Source organism: Tenebrio molitor, chromosome 1, assembly GCF_963966145.1.
Source record: "Tenebrio molitor chromosome 1, icTenMoli1.1, whole genome shotgun sequence".
Taxonomy (NCBI): Eukaryota; Metazoa; Arthropoda; class Insecta; order Coleoptera; family Tenebrionidae; genus Tenebrio; species Tenebrio molitor.
In genome coordinates this window covers 11,639,230-11,658,265 of record NC_091046.1, presented here as the reverse complement: position 1 = coordinate 11,658,265, position 19,036 = coordinate 11,639,230, and the positions used below count along the sequence as shown (strand labels likewise).

Below are 19,036 nucleotides of genomic sequence, written 5' to 3'. Positions count from 1 at the left end.
TTAATTTTTTAAAACATTTAGTTTTAAAAAATAATACAAAAATAAGTTTTTTGAACAAAGAATCAATTCAGTTAAATATATTTGAACACTGATCATATTTGTAACTATTTTTTCACTATTTATCATTAAGTTTACACTTTTTTAGTGTTGTAATGGTGGAGGCGCCAGGATAACGTATTTTCACCTTCAAAAGGTTATCTTAACTAAGTTCTTTAAAATACACAGAAATCAAGTTGTATTGAAAGAAAATAAAGTATCTTCTAAATTTTTTTAAATCAACAAATAATTTTTGAGCAGCTCCTTTTTTAGAGTTACTGTTCCATACAAATCTTATACACAACTTTAGATAAAATATTAATAATTTTGAGAATTTTATCGATAATATTTACCACCATTTAAACATCCATATTAAAAAACACATTTATTTAACAGTAGGTTAAAAATGTAGTAAATGTAAATGTATTAAATACAGTTAGGATAACGTAATGAAAATTACACAACAACCATGCACATATTGTTAGTTTCCAGTTTTCTCTTAATTGTGCATCTATTAAAAATAACATATTTAGTTAACACATTTCGTCGAGTACCTATCTGACTTAGGTGACAACACAGACTGTAGACAGTAACTCAATGATTATTTCAATTATTATTTAGTTTCCTCGGGGACAGCACCATACTTCTGGGCGTAAACGTATCACATGGCAAATCATGTTTCTTATGAACCCTCCTGACGTGCGACCGCAGATTGTCTCTTCTGGACGACCTGTAACTACAGAACGGACACAAATGCGGTTTCTCACCGGTGTGCATTCTTCGATGTTGTATCAGCTAAAACGAAAACATTCAAACATTTTACTCGACGTGAGCCACCCTTCACCTTTTTCAGTTGCAAAGTTTTAAATTTACAAATATCACAACAAAAGTATTTGTCTTGCTTATGCTTTATCATGTGAACTGAAAGCGTCTCTTCACTTCGACGGTCTTTTCCACAAATTGGACAGGAGAGCAAGTGTTTGTTGGAGCCGGAATCCTTGCACTCGCACCACCTCAAATGACGCAGAAAAGCTTTCTCGGTGGTGCAAGTGTAGGGACATTGCGTGCAACGATACTCCTCCTTGGAATATCTAGAGTAACAAGGAGTTGTAACAAGAGCTTACAGTAGTCGATAAAGCTTTCTAACCTTACTCTTTGTATCGACTTCTTTGGTTGGATTTTATCTTCCTTGTCGCAGATTTTGCCTTTTTCGTCGTCACCACTGTTGGACTCTTCATTTTTGTCATTATCACCGTCTGCTTCATTCTCATTTTCTTTAAGGGGTACGCTGCTTTCTGAACTCAGTGATGAATTAGTGTCGCTTGATGTGACGTAAGGGGTAATTACTTGGACACCGTCAATTAGCGAATTCGGATGTAGACACACCGTGGTGGTATTGAGCAATAGCTGATTCCAAAGGCCAGAAATATCCATTCTCACACATAATTATTTAATTTTATTGCAACATCATTTTAGCCTAATCATTTCTTTCGTTTCATTTTTGACTCATGCCAGTCACAGTTTAACTAGTCTCATCGTGTTTTAGAAGTATTTTTACGTTTTAAACATCTCATATAATGTATTATGTATTTTATTGGATAAGACCCAGTTACAGTGTGAAAAATACGTCGAGTGCGGTCCAGTTTATCTCGCAACTGGATGTTGTTTACAATTGCGTGAATCGGGTTGCACTAGAAACACAATAAATAAAAAACGCCACCAGAAGCGGTAAATTGAAAATTCTCAACTCTCAAAGAAGCTGAACAACATTATCTACTCCAACTGCTGCTGTTTCCCAAAAAAAAACTAGCTTTCTAATTGTTGAAAAAATAAAAATTATGTGCAAAATGAAAAACCTTGGTTTTTGAAGAATTTAAAATGTTTTTTTGGCTATTCGTTACTGGTGATGGAATGATTTTTGGGAAATCTTCAGCAACGATTATTTCATAGTCGGTGGGATTCGGGGGATGAGTCATTAATACAAATGCATTCGTGAAACTTGTAATATTGTAATTGAATCGATAATGTGTGTATTTATAATGTATTACAAGTTGTATTACTTAACTTGTTACATAAAAATAATGCAACATAGAACACAAGTTGACATTTATTTAAATTTGATCATCGTTGAAATCAGGGAGAAGAGAGATCAAATGAACACATCAAACAAGAACCGTGCCATCATTCATTTGATTTGATGAACAACTAACTAAAGACAACTAATCGACTAGGACGTGATCCGTTTTGAATGTGTTTGTTCTGTAAAAACCGGCTTAGATTAACAGTGCGCTGTATGAAGAATGGCACAAGTTAAATGAAAAACTTGCAACAATTTAAAAAAGTAAGTTTTATACACAACAAGGTATTTCCTACATTTTATAAGCTTACAGCTTCTATAGTATTTGTGTGAATTGTTTTAATAAAACAATAGAATTATGATATGGATTAGCAAAACTATCTATTAGTAGTTTTAAATACAAATTCACTTGTTGAATTGTGAATCAATCATATGAACATTTGCACATTTGTGTGCGGTTGTAAATAAAATTTGTTTAAAACTTGCATGATTTCTAGAACGTCGCTAAAATGTCTCCTATTTTAGCTTGATGATGAATTAAGTACAGTCGAACGGAAACTGTCGTAAAGAAACGCTTTACGTAAATTAATTTCTAAACACCATGCAAGTGTAAATTTCTAATATTTCTAGTAAAAATTTATAACTTTACATTTCAAGCAAATTGCGTAATATGATATATTTGTTAGTATGTTAATATTAGGTAACAGTATAGTTTATTTACAAGACAACAGAAATAGTTTTGTGAGAAAAAGTTAACCGTTCGAAAACGTTCACGGGTTGCTTCGTACCAAGTTTTACCAATAGGTTTCTTTAATTTCAATAGAAATTGTATCGGTTTGCTTAAAATCTCGGACGGGCGTCTTAGTTTGTTCCCCTAATATTAACATGAACCACGAGGATTGGTCCGAAATTGCAAAATGCAGATCGAAAAGATTTTATTGCATATGTACTCAGATAGGATCAAACACTCTCTTTACCGTTACTTTTTAGACAAAATAGTAAATTTTGAGAGGACTTTACAATTTCGTGACCTGGTACGAGCCACCCTAAGTAGGTAGAATGGACATTTTAATTCAGTCAAACAAGCTAACTTACTAACAAGTTACTGCATTTCAGTTATTTATAAAAGATGATCGAAGTAGGGTTACACTATTAGTTCTAATTGTTTTTTATCTAAATATGTATTATCTAATAAAACAGTAGATTTAAATGTGTTTTGATTTTTTTATTCCAATTAGTTTAATTATTAATAGGTGCGAATTCAATTTTACCGTTTATTTCCAATTCTTTTTAAAAGCTATTGGCAATGTTTTTAGCAAATTTTGAAACAAGTGCTAAAAATAAAAAAATATATGAACCTGGGGTGCCAACTGTTAAAGTACTTACAGTCCATAGAAAAAAATTAAATGTTATTGACAGAATTTGCAATTAAATCTAACTGTACAAATGTTATCACAAATATTTGCAATCAATCACTTTAATTTAAAATTTTAAACCAATTAGACGAACGAATTGATAACTAGCTCACCCCATCTTTTTTAAAAATTAATTATATTTTATAATCTATTTTACTGCATTCGTCGAAAACGACGTATATTTTAAGTTAGCTAATTATATTTTTCTAATAAAAAAAATAGGAATTTGATAGTCATGTGTCACATATTTTGAAATTATTACATAATTTTTGTTACGTAATTTTTTATATTTAAGCTAGAGGCAGTATGGCGCTCTTATGGACCTGTGTTGTTCCAAAGTAGAACAAAACTCGCAAAATTCTTGTTTTTTCGAGCAAATCAAATAATTCTAACACGAATCAAAATTTGAATTGAGTATTTTTTTAGTTTTTGAGTAAAGCAAGATTTGTTATTAAAGGTCAACTTGTAACACAATTAAATATGTACTCTCTGGTATTGTTTTGTACTATTTATTTTGTGAAAGATTCTCTACGTAAAAATCCAGACAAATTAATTTGGAAGAAACTGACAACAAAAAAACAAGTAAGTTCGTAAAAATAACCAAATTTCTATTTGAGCCCAATACATTTTATGCGAATTTAATAAATGACAAATCAACGGGCTTGTCAGAAAATGACTGCTGGAAGCAGTAAGTCAGCTCATCTGTGTAAATTAAATATTAATTTTCATGTAACAATATGTTCCACCAACACGAGCGACTCCGTTAAAATGAGCATATTTGTTCTCTACAAATATTTTTTTTAAAGAACAAGCTTGTCCGTGCGAATAAGTCCTTATTGTTATTGATGCCTTTGTTAAAAAAATGATCGTCACATATTCTGTTGATTAGTTATTTATTATAAACATCCTTCTTTCTTAATGATTTTGGATTTTTTTGCCAAATTATGACAGTTGGAGTTGAATACGATGACGTTGTTGTTTCGGTCGTCGTTTTGGTGGTACATTGTTCGAAAGTGAGAAAGTATTGACTATTAATTATCGGTAGCATGGTCTAATTTTCTAATTCATGCATCCAATAATTTTTTTTAATAAGTAATGCGTATCGTACACGGCACGAAAGGCGTATTAATCACTGTTGGTCACGGATTCAATAAGAGGAATAATATTATAATACAAGGATGTTGGGGAAAGTGGCAATGTTAAATCGTAGTAGTTGAAGGTCCAACGTCGAGATAAGTAACGATTGCTCGACTAGTGAACGGATATTGAAAGACGCTGTGCTCTAATTTGAGCTATATTAATAATATCACCGTACTTAATTTACCTAAGTCCATAAAAGGTGTCCAAAAATACGATAATTTGAACCACGACGAAGTGACCACACACGAAAACGTGTTCGTCACGTTGGTGATGGATTTATGCTTTGCTGATTTTCGAATAACTACTTGATGTGTTAATACTGGGCAAATTTTACATTTCAAAAATCCATCGCGAACTATATAAAGAGTCCAAAAAAATCTTAAAGCTTCCATAATATTCCACAAAAAATGCGCGTTTGTAACCATAAACACAGCAGCGAAGGCGATCAGCAGTAAAAATTGAACAGGAGCCTTTCTCCGAGATGCGGCGAGTCGATCCTCATGGGTCTGCCTCGAAGACGATCTCCAGATGTCACTAAACCCCACACACGGCCATGAGGAGGAAGCCCTGGATCAGTCGATTTCGTGGTTGTCCATGAAGTGGGTGCGCACCTCGAGATGCGCCGCTAGATCCAACACGAGGTGTTGCAACGAAGGATGCTCCAGGAGTTCGGCTTCCGGCAGTGGGGGTTGGCACCGAGGGCGGTACTGCCGACCTCGGAATGCCCTATGGAGGTGCAACACTACGTCACAGAACACGTAACGAAGCAGCAACAGACGCAAGAAGTCGTCGCCGAAAAATTGCAGATAAGAGGAATCTAGAAGACACACTTTTCAGTATCGGACCGCCACCAACAACTTCAACAACGATCTAAATCTACTCATTCTACACGATAAATAAACAAAAGGAAAAACAGCACAATACTAAAACCAACATACCTTCGTCATACTCACCGACTCTGGATCGCGTGAAGAGCCTCGAGGCTTCGGTAACGAATCGATCGACGAAGCTCTGACACCGCTCCCAATGGTGGATGGGGATGCTGGTCAAGTTACAACAATAACAGAATGCGGTCAGCGGGGAATGCAGGAATAGTGTGAACAAAGAACCGTTGTGCTGTTGATCTGAAACGAAACTTTTGTCTTCTTCTTTGGACTCAAATAAAGAAAAATTTACCTTGAAACGCCGGTGGTGTGTCTTGTGGTGACATTAACGTAACCAAAGGTTGTCCAAAATATCTAGGAATGTGTTGGAAAACAAAACTATTATCAGAATCAACGACAACAAATAACGGTCGCCTAGTGAACGGGTACAGATCACCAGGATAAAGGCAGTGAGCTTCTTTTTGTTTTTTGTGCTCTCCATCTCTTTTGCTGCTAGTCAGCACTCCACCGAGATCGTAACCCACTAGAATTCACCAATAATTATCACTTCGCTCTCTTCGAAAACCACTACTTACTGTCTTCCGGATGCTTGGTAGTGGAAAAACAACCATCCGACGACAAATATAAAAGAAGTGCTCCGTTAGCTGGCAACTCTTTGAAACCGCTAGCTAAGAACACCAGCACTTGACTCAGGGTTGGTTTGTACAAAAGGTACTTGTGGGGATTCTCGCGACGCGATGGTCTTTCACCGTTCTCAATGTAACTGAAAAAAAATTGGTGAGTGTTTTTGGTCGCTCTCGTTGGAACCCGGTACCCCTTTTGCCCAGGAACACCGTAAGGAACACGTCCTGGCGCCGGAGAAGCATCGTATATATGATTGTAATCTTCCTGAGGTTCCCGTTCCAGGGTTTGAATCATGCGAAACATGTCCATCGTTAATTCGGAAAACTTGACTTGCTCTGAAGCACTACCAACTATCAAAATCTCTTGCAAAGTTAAGTTCATGTATTGAGACTTTTCCACCGGAGGTGTGGTGAGTGGACTAAGTCTTGAAAAAAATCAGATTTAGACGGTTCAGATGGAGACGATGGAGAGCAGTACCTGTGGGATAAAACGATGGGGTTGGTATCTGCATGGAGAACCGTGACCAAAGAATCCGCAGTGATAAAACCCTTGATCTCGTCGAGCACAAGACTCCATTCTATCTGGTCGTCAGGTTCGTACGTACTCGTGTAGTCGGCAATATGTCGATCTAATTCAGCTATCAATTCTCTCACTAGTTTCATTCGACGTAATAAAAGGCAAACCACGATAAATCGTGCGTAGTACCTTAGTTTCTTCACCATCAACTCTGACCTAAAACTCAAGATTCACAACGATGAGTACCTGATTTAGGAAAGAAGAGTTTTTGACGAACAAAAATTACCTATCTTCTTTAGCAGCTCTGGAATAGTAAGCGCGTCCTCTGATTGCAGCATAGAAGGAGTATGCTTCATTCAAATAGTTCGTCTCGCTGGTCCTCAAACTGAAAACCGAAGTGTAGCAGTACTACAAACTGTGCAGTTCTCGGTAAACTTACTAATAATGGTAGTAAAGTTGTCCAATTTTAGATGCAATCTCTCCGATTTGCCAGCGCTTTAGTCCATACTTTGTATCTAAAATTTGACGGTGCTGCTGTTGAAATTTCCATAATTTAGTGTAGATGTCGAAAGTTCTCCCAAAATAAGCTTGCCACTGCTTATGACCGTACTGTGGAAGATCACTGAAAGCACAGTTCAAGAGAATTGCGACCGGTGCACTATAGGAAATGCCCAGTACTTACCGTAACCCATTGAACAGTTGTTTCGATTTCTCTAAAAGATGACAAAATTCCATTACCACTTTTCGTTCGTGTTCATCCATATTTGCCATGCCGACCATGATTTCTTTATTTCAGAGTACCATGTTTTGAGATTTTACTGTATTGTTGAGTAATGGGCACGAACGACGGCCGTCGTCGAAAAATCGAACAGCAGACATCGTGCACGACGCTAGCGCCGAGGCGGCAAATATCTTGTGTCTACTTAATTCGCTATCGGACTTGCATTTTCATCCCCCTCATAGGCGTTCGACAAAATTCGGTTGGAAAAAAATGTGTACAAATGAAAATTAATTTTATAATTAAAAATAATGAGAGCGTTGCGATGACTTTTATAAACTGCCATCTGTTGATGCCGTGTCCCTCATGCGTAAGCTTCATGTAAAAATCAATAAACATGTCGCAAATTATATGAGGGGGTGAGTTCTCGGAATCGTTAGACTGTGTATGAACCCCAACTGTAACGCAGCTTGGAGGGGAAGATTTCTGCTGTTGGTAGGTTCAATCGAAATTCAGGCAATTTTCATCAGTTTCCTTTACAATGTAATCTATTATCTTCTTTAAAAAATATATATTTAGAACTTAAACACTGACTGTGAAAATATTTTATTATTATACACCTGTTCACATAAGAGTACGAGCTGTACTAGCCTAACATGCAACCCAAATTACATTTACATTACAAAAACCATGGTGCCGGTATTGTAATGTGGGTTGCATGCATGCTCGTACTTTTATGTGAATAATCGTGTACATGCCAACAGCACACCGTTATAATTAAGTATACTTAATTATAAAGTATAGTTTTCATGTTGTATTATTGGTTGCATAAAACCTTAATAGAGTTTATTGTTTCCGTTATATTCAATTTTCTTAATAATTAATAAACAAACACCGCTGTTTATTTAGAAATTTATGTTGTTAGAAATTATAATTATTATTGTAACTAATTAAAATTTTCGAAGTTTTGTTAAAAAAAAACACTGTGTCGTTGATATGGTTTACCACAATGCTAAATTCTTGTAAACTCTAAGGTCAGTCACTCTATGGTTCACTACTATTAAAGAAAGATCTATAAAACTACAAACTGACTTTTCTGAACTATGGTTGTTAAGGTAAGAAATTCTTGAATTAGAATATCGAAAAGTTACGCATCTCAAAATCGTTCTAAAACCATTCAAAATCTGGAAAACTGGAAAGAAGGCTAGTTTTGACACTTTGGAACTTGTGATAACACAAAATTCATATTTTTTAAGTTGTGCTACTGTGCAAAAAAATGATGTATTGACATACTCTCCCTTAGGTAGGACAAAACCTTACTCATGAATTATGAATTAAAGACAAAATTGGGATTTTTTGCTAGATCGTTTTGGTACGGTAACACCAACAATAAAAAATAAACTCCTGGACCAAATTAACGCACCGCTTTATTAAACTTACATAATTACAATACCGAAATTAATATCGTGCGTTCATTTAAATTTATCCTCAAAGTTGGCGTTGGAGAGTCGATTGAGAACGCACCACTAGTGTAAAAGCGTAGATTTCAACAGCTGATCTGTGATCTTTTATCCGTAGGTATTGTACGTTCACAATCGAGTCTTCAACGCCTACTTTGAGGATAAATTTAAATGAACGCACGATATTATAATCAGAATTACATGACAGCTTATAAGTTAGGTTTATGTAAGCGTTTGTAAAGAAATTAGCGAAACACGGCCTTATTTTAAATTATTTCTGATTAAATTAGATGTGTGAAATTAGATGTGCAGTAATTTCCTGGGGGGTATTCCCCATTCATTAATTACTGCATTCACCAGTTGATTGTGGTTGAAGGGAGGAAGTGTACGACTTCCGACTTTCTTTTTAAAAGCGTCCCATAGATGCCCTATGGGATTTAAATCGGGACTATTTGGTGGCCATTCCATAAACGGAATATCAACAGCATTCAAGTAGTCGATTACTTGTCTAGCCACATGCGGCCGAGCATTATCTTGCATTAATAAAAAACATTACATTAATAAAACATAACATGTTCAACTACGATGTTTTCTACATAATAATCCGAATTCATAGATCTCGCACGTATGGGGACCAACTCTGTGCGACCATTGAAATAGATTTCTCCCCAAGCATTACTAAACCACCATCAAACGGTACCCTTGGTATTGCAACTTGCAAATCTCTCTGCTGCCCTTTGCCAGACACGCTCACGTCCATCAGGAGATTTGAGGCTAACTCTCGTTTCATCTGAGAATAAAACCTTCTTCGAATCGTCAACAGTCCAACGTTGATGATTTCTGGCAAAACGCAATCTTTCAATTTTGTGCGCTCTGGTAAATAATGGGTTTTTTTGCCAGTTTTCTACTGTTTAAGCCAGCTTCCTTTAAACGTCTTCTGATTGTTCGAGATGACATTACAAGATTGCGAGCAGTTGCTAGCTCATTTTTTAGCACATTACTAGTAGTTCTCCTGTTTCTCAGAGCGGATTGCCTAAGAAAACGCTCATCTTTTGGACTGGTACATCGTTTTCGTCCTTGCCCTGACCTTCGTAAGTAAGATCCTATCTCGTTAACTCGTCTGACCATGCGACTTAGGCTGGAATGATGTCTTCCTATCAGATTAGCAACATAACGCATCGAGTATCCCTCATCCAGCAAAGTTGTTACTCTTAGGTATTGCCTCTTCTACGGATAGATTTCTTGGGCGATTCCCGATTCATTTTACAAGTTTAAAAGACTCGTAGCAGATACACTCGATAAAAAACAAAACTTCGTGGCTGTAGATAATTTGCCGTAATAAGGCTTTTCTGAACTTATGTTGAATCAATTTTTGGTAATCGTACGTTTAATTGACAGTTGTAAGTTTAAAACAAAACATTTTTGCCAGCATTGGCCTGAAATGTCAGAAAGCGTCCAAAGCCTAAATTCGCAACACAGTTAGTAGCATAAATTTTATCATTATCTCGGAATTTAACAAAAAATTTTTAGTGGTGCGTTAATTTTGTCCAGGGGTTTAGTTTCTCTTGTTATTGTGAGATTTGTAACTCAAGGTCAAGGAATAGTGAAGGCAAACAGATGAAGTTAGACTTCTTCAAGACGAAAGTGAGAAAACGTCAGTCATAATAAAAACCGTCTCGAGCACGATACACCAACCGTAGAAATACGTTATAATTTGGATGTGGCTAACGTCGTGGAAAACGTATTGCATATTCCTTTACATCCTCACGTGCATTCATATTTGCGCCCGCATTCTCCATAAAGTATGAGCATTTCGGCAGCTGTATACATGATTTCAATACGAAGTTTGACAATTTCGAACCAAATTATAACTTGACGTCAAAATCTTCACAGTTGCCCAAACATTTATTGAAATTCCATACCATTCTTACTAGAATTATGTTGCTAGGCAACTGTTGGTTAAATTTACTTGAAGTTCAAATTAACAGCGTCCTTCTGATTGGTCAACTTTAATTATTCATTACAAAAAATCGATTATACCCTGTCCTTTTTTTTAAATGCTATTGCTTTCAGTTATCACCAAGGAAAACGCACTGTAAGTTTGATCCGCGAGTTCTGGGACATCCTGTATTTTAGAAATTAGAACAACAATACTGAAGGTTCCCAATTCCCAATGGCTATTCCAATAGATGTTCTGTTTACATCCTTTCTTTCATTTATAGAAATAGGACAGAAAAAAGTATCTATGTTACGAAAAAGAATGTATCTCAGATCAAAAGTACAGAATGTTTCCCATTTATCCAGGTTTTACGTATGGAGGTTCAATGTCTATTCTGCACAGTTATATTTTACACCTGATAAGGATACAAGGATTAGTAGTAAACCAAGAAGTAGATACTAACAATGACATATTCGTAATACTACTTCAAATAACCAGACAAAGCAGTAAATGCTCCGGGGGAGATTCACGAAACTTTGCAAATTTGCAAATCGATAACGAAACGGCAAATACAATGCTTCAACAATGTCGGTTGTCATGGTTTTGAATTTGCAACGCCTTATCGAGCTTTACCGAGTTTCGTGAATGACCCCCTCCGTTGTTTATATTGCTTTTTTTTTATTGGTAAGCTATTTTGCTCATTTAAAACACGCCTGAGCGTGTATAAATCGAACTTTTAAAAACGCGCGTTTTTTAAAGTTTCCATAGCATCATCAACAATCCGGCAGGATCGGAGAAACGTGAAGTCTAAATATTAACTTATTAATGATTGATCTGACAGGAGTACCTTGTAACGTTAAATAATATACTACTAACAAACGTTTCAAAACCTTTAATCAAATATTCAACAATCTAAGGGCCAGTTTACAGAAGCGAAATTATGTTAATCGTAATCAAATGCGAGATTAACTGAACACGTGATCAGATTGAACCAATCGAAGTTCGGATTCATGTGTTAATCACGCATTAAAATTTAATTTGAATTAAATATTTAATTCTCTTTCTATAAACTGGCCCTTAATCTTTTAAATGAATGTGAAGAATATAGTTGAGATTAAGTGACAGATTGGAAATTAATTTTGTTTTTTTTTCATTTTCCATGACAACGAAAGGTATATTCATGTCACATCACTAATGTATTCACGTTCTTATTTCCGTTTTTTGTAATATTTATGATTTCAAAGTGTACCAATAAAAAAAATTAGCGTAAAGTATTAGTGGATAATTGGTCTTTAAAACACTTGCTCTATTTCGAACTCTCCGGCTGCGCCGTCGTGCCCGAAAAATCGCGCGTGTTTTAAAGACCTTTTTATCCACTTATACCGAGCGATCATTTAAAAAATAAATCGAGTTTGCTTTGGAGCCTATGCTATAGCATGGGTTGCCGTAGGTAACACGCCGACTCGATTTATTTTTTAATTGATCGCACCGTACTTTAATATACTATAGTAATTCTTTTACATACTTAGTATACCTACTCATAAAAATATTATCAGTTTATTTTATTATCTGATTTGAAAATTCAAAACAGTGTCGATCGTGGCAATTCTTTTTTTAATGTTTTTATTTTTTTATTTTATTTTGGTATTTATTGCAAAGTTGTGATGTATTTTTACAACCATATCTTCAAAAAGGACGCTATGGCAAAAGTTTTTGTCTTTATTTCGATTTTCTGAATTTCAGTTTGTTTTTCTTTTATGAAGAACACAGATGTGATAAAAAATACAATAATAGTTACATAACTTGTACAACAAGTTAAACAACAAACTTGAACAAAGCATAAAAGGATAATCTATTGCGGGCCGGTTTCACCAACGCTAGTTAAAGTTAGGTAACTGTAGGTTAAAATGTATAATTTGAAAGATTTGTTAAATTACAGTTATGGCCACGGAATTTCCTCAGTTATTTTACTGTCAATTCGAAAAAAATTGTGTAGCCTAAGCTTTATTGTCATTATGACTGACATTCAAAATTTTTGTGACTGAAATTCTGTCACGCATAATAAAAATCAAAATGCCACCAGTAACGTTTTTGATTGACAAATTGACATCCATGCCAAAAATTCCAATGTGGGATTATAAATATTTATTTTTCACTTTAGTATAATTGCATGATAACTCCTAGGATACGAAATACGTAAACAGCGTAATAAGAATAAGCGGGCGTAATGAATTCATAACGCCCTCATCAATTCATAATTGCAAAGATGCCAATTTTTTTTAAGAACACGTATAGTGAAAAATAAAATCTTGTATGCACCACGGCGCCACCGAATGATTACGCCCATCGAACGATATCCATCTCTCGAGCTGGATTCATCATTCTCCGGGCGTAATCATCATTGTAACGCCCTTGGTGCATAAATAACTAATAAAACCTGTCTTACAGCTAATGTCAGTTGAATGACAAAGATTGACGAAATTCCGTGGCCGTGACTGTACTAAAGTTTTGTATTAATAATTTTGTTTTATTTATTACAATTTTGTATACCTACACGGTGTTATGGAAGTCCATGTAATAAATTTAATCATCAATAGAACTCTTTAAAATAAACATTTTTTACATATTGATCTTTTTTAATCGAATATTTTGTTTTACATTTTTCTAACCCCTCATTGGATAATCATCAATTATTAACTTTAGAAGTTTTTTGAAGAAAGAACGAGACCACTGTTCTAATACTTACTAACAATTTTCACTGTTTTTCATTAGAATATTTTTATCGAGTAATTTTTTTTTCGTGCTTCGTTATCATTATAGGGCCCGGATTTTAGGCAAAATGGACTATTTTTATATTTTAAGGCACATGTATGAAACTTGTCTATAAATGATTTCTGGCTTAATTAGAGTAATTAGAGCCATATTTGATTCTGCCTATTCGGCCTAAAATGCCCTTTAAATACCTATTTTACCTTTTAACTGCCTGAACATGCCTAAAATGACCAAAAATCAATTTCATTTTTGCGGTTTTTTCCCAATTTTCGAATTCTGGGAAGTTTACGGTATTGAAAATGTAAAAGTGGTACCTCAATAAAATTTACAATGCTTTATGATTTTAAAATTTAAGGAGATGTAATTACTGAAATGTACAAAGTGCAGTACAATACAGGAATTACTTTTTCGCTTTTACGGTTGGGACCATGATGTCAGCGGTAAATACTCCGACAATACCTAAGTACCACAAACCATTAGACTGGACTGGCATAAATTACAGAGTTTATCTGTTTGCCTCTGTTCGAAGGGGTGCAGGTATACGCGGTCTAATGTTTTCTGATACTTAGGTATTGTTAGAAGCTTTAACGTTTATAAAATGGTCCTTGCCATAAAAACGAAAATTAAAATCCCGAAGTGAAACAATAAGAGAAACCTTAAGGGTGTCATTTTCTAAAAATTTAAGAAATATAAAATTAACCATCTCCTCTGAAATTTGGTGGGAGACGTAAATATAAGCATTACAAATTTGTCATTTCTCGTTTACTTTATCTCCGTGCAGTGGTCGTGTTTCTTGTGAACCTGTTTAAAGTGAACATAATGCCGAAACAAAAAATTAGTTTACGCGAAAAAATATTACAGTGGACAAGCAAGAAAGATTTATATGAAATAAAATCAACCCGAGAAATGTTTTGTAAAGCTTGTGGTAAACTGGTAAGTTAAGCATAATTAAAAATATGTCATTTTATATTTTTTACTTATTTGAAAATTTTATTTTTTGTAGTTTATATGCGAAAAAAAATGTCACTTGCAACAGCATGAGCAAACGGCCATCCATAAAGAGAACATTATGACACCGCTTCGGCAAACGTTGCTGACACAGAACTTGGAGGAATCGGCAAATAGTACATTCAATATGGAACTTTGTAACGTCTTTTTAGCTGCCAATATACCATGGCACAAACTACAAAATCCTGCGTTTCAGAATTTTCTGACAAAATATTGTGGTAGAAAAATTCCGGATGAGTCTACTTTACGGAAAAATTATTTACCAAAATGCTACAAAGATGTATGAACATACTATCTTTTAATATTTAATTTAAAATTATTTTCACTTTTAGACTATTGACCGCATTCGGAATGAGCTGGATCCTTTTAACATATGGGTTTCAGTTGACGAAACAACAGATGCACTTGGGCGATATGTGGCGAATTGTCTGGTTGGGAAACTTTCAGAAGATGAACCTGGAAAATCTTATCTTTTGGCGTCTAAACAATTAGAAAGAACAAATCATGAGACAATAGCTAGATTCGTAAATCAATCTTTAGGTAAGGGTTTTTCACTTTTTTAAATTTATTTTGATTTAAAATTTCTATGCGTAGAAATCTTGTGGAGTACCAGAGTTGTTGCTGAAAAGTTTCTTTTGTTTGTAACGGATGGAGCACCATATATGATAAAATCTGGTAGACACCTTAAGGTGTTTTATCCAAAAATTGTGCATGTCACATGCTTAGCGCATGCTTTAAATCTAGTGGCTGAAAAAATTCGCTATCAATATGAAGATGTGGATAATTTAATTTCGAACGTGAAAAAAATTTTCGTTAAGGCACCTTTGAGAGTTGAAATGTACAAAGAAAAACTAAAAGAAATGCCACTGCCTCCACAGCCAATTTTAACACGATGGGGAACATGGCTTCAGGCTGCTATGTTTTACAGCGAACACTTTGATTCCATTAAAGAAGTAAGTATATAAAAGATAAGCAAATTAATTGATTGTTAAACTGTTTTTAACTACTCACAGGTTGTCATGTCCTTTGATGGAAGTTCTGCTGTTGCTATTCAAAAAGCACAGTCTATAATGAAGAAACCCGGAATAAAAAACCAATTAATTTATGTTCGCAGTAATTTTAAAATAATCTGCGAAAGTATTACTCAATTGGAAAAAAATGGGTTACCTTTAACCGATTCAATCAAAATTGTTGAAAACGTATTTACCTCCCTAAAAAAATCTCCAGGCCCTGTAGCAGCAGTAGCATTAAAAAAACTTGAAGATGTTACTGAAAAAAATCCTGGATACAAATTTCTTCTAGAATTGGCAAGAATTTTTAGAGGTGAAGATGTGCCGGAACATGACACCAAAATGGAAGAAATTTATTACAAATTTGCGCCCATTACCTCTTGCGAGGTAGAAAGAAGTTTTTCAAAATATAAGTCCATTTTGGTGGATAACCGACAATGTTTTAAAGTAGAAAATTTAGAGCAATATCTTGTATGCAATGTAAATACGTAACAATGTAAATAACTAACAAACTTGTAGTATTGTATATTAATTAATAAAAAATAATTAGTAAATATCTTGTTGTGTGTACCTACTTAAAACTTTAAAAACACATTTTTTAATTTAATTAACCACAACTTTAAGGACCTAGTATGGCTTATTTTCAGTTTTTAAGGGACTATTTGCAGTAGTTTAAGGGACTATTTTAGGCACCTATTTCCGACTTTTTAATTGCCTAAAATCCGGGCCCTAGATCAATAATGATTGATAAATTGTCTAAAATATAAAATAAATAACTTGCTTACAACAATTAATCATATAAAGAACTTACATCCTTTAAAGGCCATACATTTTGTTAATTATAATAATTTATTCAAATAGAAAACGAAATTTTATAATATGACATATAGAAATTATTTATTTATTAAATCCTGTGTTTTTTTTATAGTCACTTTCGACTTATCCGACCTTATTTTCTTTAGTTAAAGATTGTTTGTGGCTCCTGCATTTCGACGACCTACCGAAGATATTTATATTAATTATTGACATTCATAATATCTTCTTCAGAAATGTAAGTGATAGTATACATAAAAATTGTAAAGTAGAAAGTTATTTTTTAAAATAAAAGAAATTAGTCACAATTGGTTGCAATAATTCGATAACAGAGAATTAAAATTCAATGTAATCATTATTTGGTTGTTAATATTAATATTTTTATTGGAAGGTAGGTATAGTCCAATTTTTACCCTTTTGAGGTGACGTCACGATTTCCTTCCTCGGTTTCTCTTTATTGAAACGACAGAAACAGAAAAATAAAAAAAAGGCACGTTTATTTATTGATGGTCACTTTGAGGTTATTTTACACTTCTGTCAATTTGACAATTTTTAATTTCTTTCACTTATTACATTGATTACAAACATAACCCTTCGAAGCAATTGTCAACAAATTTTACACATTTATAGTTATTTACGATCAATTCAAATTTGTTTCTGATCCTAGCTCAAACATACGTAAAGTTACTAGATAATGACGTCATCGCAAAAGGGTAAAAATTGGACTATATGTGTTTATTTCATCTGAATTTTTGTTTGTTTCTACAAAGTACTCCGTGATGTATTTTGTATTTCTTTAAATACATATGTATGTATTAAGTGTGTAGAAAAGTAGGGTTTCTTATTAAAGACGAAGTGGTAATATTATTACCATTTAAAAGCGTATTCCTTTGCCATCCATATGACATTTTCGTTTCAAGAAACATAAAAAACTTAAAGACATTTTATGCAACTAACAAATGTTGTTTACTTTAATAATAATAATAAAACTACATTATTTGTTTAATACAATCTTTAAATAAAAAAATCTATATACATAATATCTTTTATTGTTTTTTCCAAGTACATATATGTCAAGTTAGAGGAACCTCATGTTTGCAGCTCTTGATTTTGGTTGCACCAATCAATAATTAAGTAATCAGATCGGAAATAGGAGAGGACAGTTTTCAATAAATCGTTTTGTCAGGATATAAGAACATAAGTCTAGGATGGTATTTACTAAACTAATTTCCTATAACAAATATATGCGACAGGGTAACAGTAAACAGTGCTTTTACATGTCCGGTCAGTTATATGGCGGTAGTTCTACAAGCTGCCCTGCACGGGAAACAATGAATCAACATGTTCTTTTACTTAAGACATGACTCCGATATGCACACAAATCACTCTGCCAACGTAATTTATTCCAAATACCATATCCCCAATCGTGTGTGCTCCTAAAAATGGAAATAGGACCGTGATATATTACTAGGGTTGTGCTTAAGTATGAAATGTAAATAATATCTTCTTGCAAATTGTGCGAACGACGAGACAAACAAAGAGAAGGACATTTTGCACGAGCAATGCGTTCAAATTTTAAATGAATCTCTGTAATTTTGCCTGAAATAGATCTTGTTACAGAAGAAATATCCAATCTGCCATGCAAAGTATCGTTTTTTCAGTATCAGAACAATCGCTGCTCGAGAGTTCCCTCTTAATTAAAAACACCATTTGTGCCCCTAGCAGCCACGCGGCTAATTAGAAACCGTTTTTTGTTCTTTTTATAATCTCACTTTTTTAATACTCAAATTTTGTTTCAATTGGACTAGTGCGGCCCCTTCAATTAACGAGGATTTCGGTATTGCGAACGTTGAGAACGTGTCGGAACGCTTGTTAGGATGAGGGGTTGTACTATAAATGAGTTTTTAATGTCTAAAGATAACAGATTTGTATTTTTCTACTGTTTTCGAGCATGCAAACGAATGAATGAATAATTAACATTTTAATATCGTAGGTCCAGTTTAATTAGTTTTAATATTTTTAACGAAAATAATCTGCTTTAATGTTGCATTTGCACATCCAACTTACGACGAGGGAAGATTTTTAAAGTAGGCAAATTGACTTAAAATTGTCACTACTGAATAGCTCGTGATGGAGTTATTAGGTACTTCGTGATTGCAATTCCTGCAGTTTCGTGCAGATATAAATCTATAAAATAGTTTGTTTTTGGTAACAACACGAGAATAAAGTTTGCGTTAAATTTATGTTATCTATCCACACAAAACTACATTTATCAGATTTAGTAAATATTAATAAGTTTTTTTGTGTTTAAAAAATTAAATCCTGCTGAAATAGTAAGCGATTCTTAGCAATCTAAATGGGTTCTATCAAGGAATACAAACCAAAGCTACAAAATAATTTATTGAATAACGCAAAAATTTAGCTATCGAGAATTGAAGTTACAACGGAACAGGGTTCCCCAGGCGATGACCCATCCAAGCACCGAGCGCACCTAACATTGCTTCACTGATGAAACGAATTATTCCTAGTAACAACTTGATGTAGGTGACATTCTTTAAGTATTTAATTCAAAGCATCAATGTATTACTTTAATATTGGTTAAATTACAACTTTCTAAATTGCAC

At 34.1% G+C, this 19,036-nt stretch overlaps 3 protein-coding genes across 7 annotated transcripts; 1 reads left to right on the top strand and 2 right to left on the bottom strand.

The window, feature by feature from the left end:
• On the bottom strand, positions 1-1,740 carry LOC138134223 (zinc finger protein 785-like). Its single transcript, XM_069052391.1, has 3 exons — positions 1,184-1,740; positions 881-1,127; positions 1-831 (listed from the first exon to the last, which is right to left on the bottom strand). Exons 1-3 carry the CDS (start codon positions 1,468-1,470, stop codon positions 643-645), a joined length of 723 nt encoding a protein of 240 aa, XP_068908492.1. The 5' UTR covers positions 1,471-1,740; the 3' UTR covers positions 1-642.
• Positions 1,741-3,193: 1,453 nt separating this feature from the next.
• Positions 3,194-7,712, bottom strand: LOC138137520 (protein SCAI). 5 transcript variants are annotated; one of them, XM_069056976.1, is made up of 9 exons: positions 7,375-7,710; positions 7,132-7,314; positions 6,979-7,077; positions 6,654-6,914; positions 6,367-6,600; positions 6,128-6,315; positions 5,845-6,075; positions 5,607-5,792; positions 3,194-5,485 (listed from the first exon to the last, which is right to left on the bottom strand). In XM_069056976.1, the coding sequence occupies exons 1-9, from the start codon at positions 7,470-7,472 to the stop codon at positions 5,241-5,243; spliced, it is 1,725 nt and encodes a 574-aa protein (XP_068913077.1). In that variant the 5' UTR covers positions 7,473-7,710; the 3' UTR covers positions 3,194-5,240. The 5 variants fall into 5 exon arrangements, with proteins under 5 accessions (XP_068913077.1, XP_068913082.1, XP_068913093.1 ...); XM_069056981.1 differs by having other exon boundaries at positions 6,654-6,908; XM_069056992.1 differs by having other exon boundaries at positions 5,622-5,792; positions 6,654-6,908; positions 7,375-7,709.
• Positions 7,713-13,654: 5,942 nt separating this feature from the next.
• Positions 13,655-16,153, top strand: LOC138141228 (uncharacterized). The gene is made up of 5 exons (XM_069061927.1): positions 13,655-14,514; positions 14,585-14,869; positions 14,922-15,129; positions 15,184-15,542; positions 15,603-16,153. Exons 1-5 carry the CDS (start codon positions 14,401-14,403, stop codon positions 16,089-16,091), a joined length of 1,455 nt encoding a protein of 484 aa, XP_068918028.1. The 5' UTR covers positions 13,655-14,400; the 3' UTR covers positions 16,092-16,153.
• The last annotated feature ends 2,883 nt before the right edge of the window (positions 16,154-19,036 follow it).

Bases quoted from the DNA above. Each gene is read 5' to 3' on its own strand.
- LOC138141228 (XM_069061927.1), top strand. From the start codon at position 14,401: ATGCCGAAACAAAAAATTAGTTTACGCGAAAAAATATTACAGTGGACA. The intron at 14,870-14,921 runs GTATGAACATAC...TTTCACTTTTAG, and splicing joins TACCAAAATGCTACAAAGAT to ACTATTGACCGCATTCGGAA. The intron at 15,130-15,183 runs GTAAGGGTTTTT...TTCTATGCGTAG, and splicing joins ATTCGTAAATCAATCTTTAG to AAATCTTGTGGAGTACCAGA.
- LOC138134223 (XM_069052391.1), bottom strand. From the start codon at position 1,470: ATGGATATTTCTGGCCTTTGGAATCAGCTATTGCTCAATACCACCACG. The intron at 1,128-1,183 runs GTTAGAAAGCTT...TTGTTACTCTAG, and splicing joins AAGTCGATACAAAGAGTAAG to ATATTCCAAGGAGGAGTATC. The intron at 832-880 runs GTGAAGGGTGGC...TTTTCGTTTTAG, and splicing joins AAACTTTGCAACTGAAAAAG to CTGATACAACATCGAAGAAT.
- LOC138137520 (XM_069056960.1), bottom strand. From the start codon at position 7,472: ATGGTCGGCATGGCAAATATGGATGAACACGAACGAAAAGTGGTAATG. The intron at 6,915-6,978 runs GTAATTTTTGTT...GTGAATCTTGAG, and splicing joins AGAGCTGCTAAAGAAGATAG to TTTTAGGTCAGAGTTGATGG. The intron at 5,486-5,621 runs GTGAGTATGACG...TGTGTCTTCTAG, and splicing joins CTTCACGCGATCCAGAGTCG to ATTCCTCTTATCTGCAATTT.